The sequence below is a fragment of the Mandrillus leucophaeus genome, unplaced genomic scaffold (genome assembly GCF_000951045.1).
Source record: "Mandrillus leucophaeus isolate KB7577 unplaced genomic scaffold, Mleu.le_1.0 Scaffold243, whole genome shotgun sequence".
Classification (NCBI taxonomy): Eukaryota; Metazoa; Chordata; class Mammalia; order Primates; family Cercopithecidae; genus Mandrillus; species Mandrillus leucophaeus.
The window spans coordinates 3570252-3573042 of NW_012102510.1; the positions used below are offsets into that span (position 1 = coordinate 3570252).

Below are 2791 nucleotides of genomic sequence, written 5' to 3' on the forward strand. Positions count from 1 at the left end.
TAGAGATCGGGGTTTCGCCATGTAGGCCAGGCTGGTCTCGGAATCCTGACCTCAAGTGATCTGCTTGCCTCAGCCGCCCAAAGTGCTGGGATTACAGCATAAGTCACCGTTTTTAATGAGTCATTGTCTTTGTTGTTTTTTAGGCTTTTAATTTTTGTTTTTTATTTTTGTGGGTCCACAGTAGGTGTATATTCTTATGGGGTACGTGAGATGCTTTGATACCGGCATGCCATGCGTAATAATCACATCATGGAAAATAGGGTCTCCATGCCCTCAACCATTTATCCTTGTGTTACAAACAATCCATTTACACTCTTTTAGTTTTTTTTAAATGTACGATAAAGTTATTATTGCCTATAATCACCCTGTTGTGTGTAATTGTTTGGGGGGTACCAGGAACTGCACCCATAGACGATAACAAACTTGATCGATGAATGTTGTGTGTGTTCTGACTGCTCCACCGATGAGCTCTTCTCTTCTCTCTTCCTTTTCTTGGGCCTCCATATTTCCTGAGACACAGCAACACTGAAATTAGGACAATAAACAACCCTACAGTGGCCGCTAAGTATTCAGTTGAAAGGAAGAGTTGCATGTCTCTCACATTAAATCAGAAACTAGAAATGGCAAAGCTGAGTGAGGAAGGCATGCTGAAAACCAAGACAGGCTGAAAGCTTGGCCTCTTGCACCAAACAGCCAAGCTGTGTATGCAAAGGAAAAGTTCTTGAAGGAAACACTAATACTAATACTCCAGTGAACAGAAGAATAAGAAAGCAAAACAGCCTTACTGCTGAAATAGAGAAAGTTTGAGTGGTCAGGATAGAACATGAAACCAGCCACAACATTCCCTTAAGCCAAAGTCTAATTCAGAACAACACCCGAACTCTCTTCAAGTCCATGAAAGCTTGAGAGAAGTGAAGAAGCTGCAGAAGAAACGTGTGAAGCTACCAGAGGTTGGTTTGTGAGGTTTAAGGAAAGAAGCTGTCTCCATAACATAAAAGTGCAAGGAGAAGCCTGATGGAGAAGCTGCAGCAAGTTATCCAGAAGATCTAGCTAAGATCACTGATAAAGGTGGCTACACTAAACAACAGATTTCCAATATAGATAAAATAGCCTTCTATTGGAAGGTGACGCCATCTAAACCTTTCATAGCTAGAGAGGATTGACTCCAACTTTGAAAGAAGTTCTACTGTGGGTGAAATGCTATCCAATAGCATCACATAGTACAGAGAAATCTTTCATGAAAGGGAGAGCTAATCAATGCAAATTTCATTGTTGTCTTCTTTTAAGAATCTGCCGCAGCCACTCCACCCTTCAGCAACCACCACCTTGATCAGCCAGCAGCCATCAACACCGAGGCAAGACCCTCCACCAGAAAAGAGCATGACTCCCTGAAAGCTCAGAAGTTTGTTAGCATTTTTAAACAATGAATTATTTTAGAATTAACGTATGTATTTTTTAGACATAACGCTATTGCACATTTAGGAGACTACAGTATAGTGTAAGCATAATGTTTTTATGCACTGCGAAACCAAACAAAAAAAAAGTGTGAGACTCTCTTTATTGCAGTGGTCTGGAACTGAACCTGCAATATCTCTGACGTACACCTGTATTGGGTATCAGGCATTGAGCTGAGTAAGACATGATCCCAGGTTATCAAAGATAGAATTGCTTGAGCACGTTTCATGTCATCAGGACTTCGGGATTAAATTTAATGCCTCCAAATAATTTATGAACTATGATTCTTTATTTCCATCTTATGGACAGGGAAACTGGAGCTGAGAAAATTTGGAAGACTTGCCCCAAGTCACGTGGTTTTTTTTATATGGATGACAACTCCAGTCTGTGTCTCTGGAAGTCATGTCTAACATCTCATCTGGAGCTGGGCAAGCTCCTCAGCCCAGCCTGGACCCAGGCTTTTCTGGGATCCATGCCACACACCCAGTCCCCACACCTGAACATAGCCAGGGAAGCCAGAGGGGTTGTTCCCGAATTGTTTCCTCTTACCAGGTGTCTTGTTAATCTTCTCAGAGGTACTTGGTTTTCCTGGGGGGCACAGCTGTTTCCCATCATTTTGTGGGCCAGATGCTTCTGACATTCCCTTCGAATCATTTCCTTCCTCTGCTGGCTTCTTGGGCACGATCTTTGTAATGTGAAGGTCACAGGTAAACAGTATCAGTGAAATTTCTATAGTGCTTTAGAGCTTACAAAGCATCTTCACATGCATTATCTTAGTCAATGTTCTCAACAATGCTGGAAGAGTTACACATGCCTAAATGAAGAGAAACCTGTTAGGTTAGAAGGGAAAGGAATGCCCTAAGTGAATAGGGTTTCCAGGTTTATCTTCACACTCTTTTAAGACTGACATTCTTGCAAACAGCAAAAATCTCCATGTAATTGAGAGTTTTGTATACAGAAGATTTAGAGAAGAATAGCATTCTAAGAATTCACAAGGTCTACAAAGGGAAGATGTTCTGTAAAACACAAGGGATCCCATATAAGCTTGTAGACAGCTGCTGGGAGAGTAAATGTAAAAACATAGGGAGGTGACAAAACACTGCTGGGAAAGATGGTGTGGGGAGACGAATACAGGGAAGGGAGAGGTAAACAAATGGTTTGTTGAAATTAATCTAGACAGCAAAGAAAGCAGTACCAGATATGGCATACCAGCCTACCGAGGCACCAACATTGAATGTGGAATTACCTGAGGTGGTACTCATAACAATTCTGGTTGCACTGGGATGTGTCACTGACCACCAATCTTATGCTGCTACTTCTTTTTTTTTTTTTTTTT

The 2791-nt window shown here is 41.5% G+C and overlaps 1 protein-coding gene across 1 annotated transcript in view; it reads right to left on the bottom strand.

The window, feature by feature from the left end:
- Positions 1-1557: 1557 nt before the first annotated feature.
- LOC105541720 (protein SSX7-like) overlaps positions 1558-2791 on the bottom strand; it is a gene marked incomplete at its 5' end in the record, with an annotated part of 4276 nt that continues 3042 nt past the window's right edge. Inside the window, 2 exons of the mRNA XM_011982878.1 lie at positions 1558-1604; positions 2005-2140. Coding sequence (XP_011838268.1) covers positions 1558-1604; positions 2005-2140 — 183 coding nt within the window. The remainder of the gene's footprint in view (positions 1605-2004; positions 2141-2791) is intronic.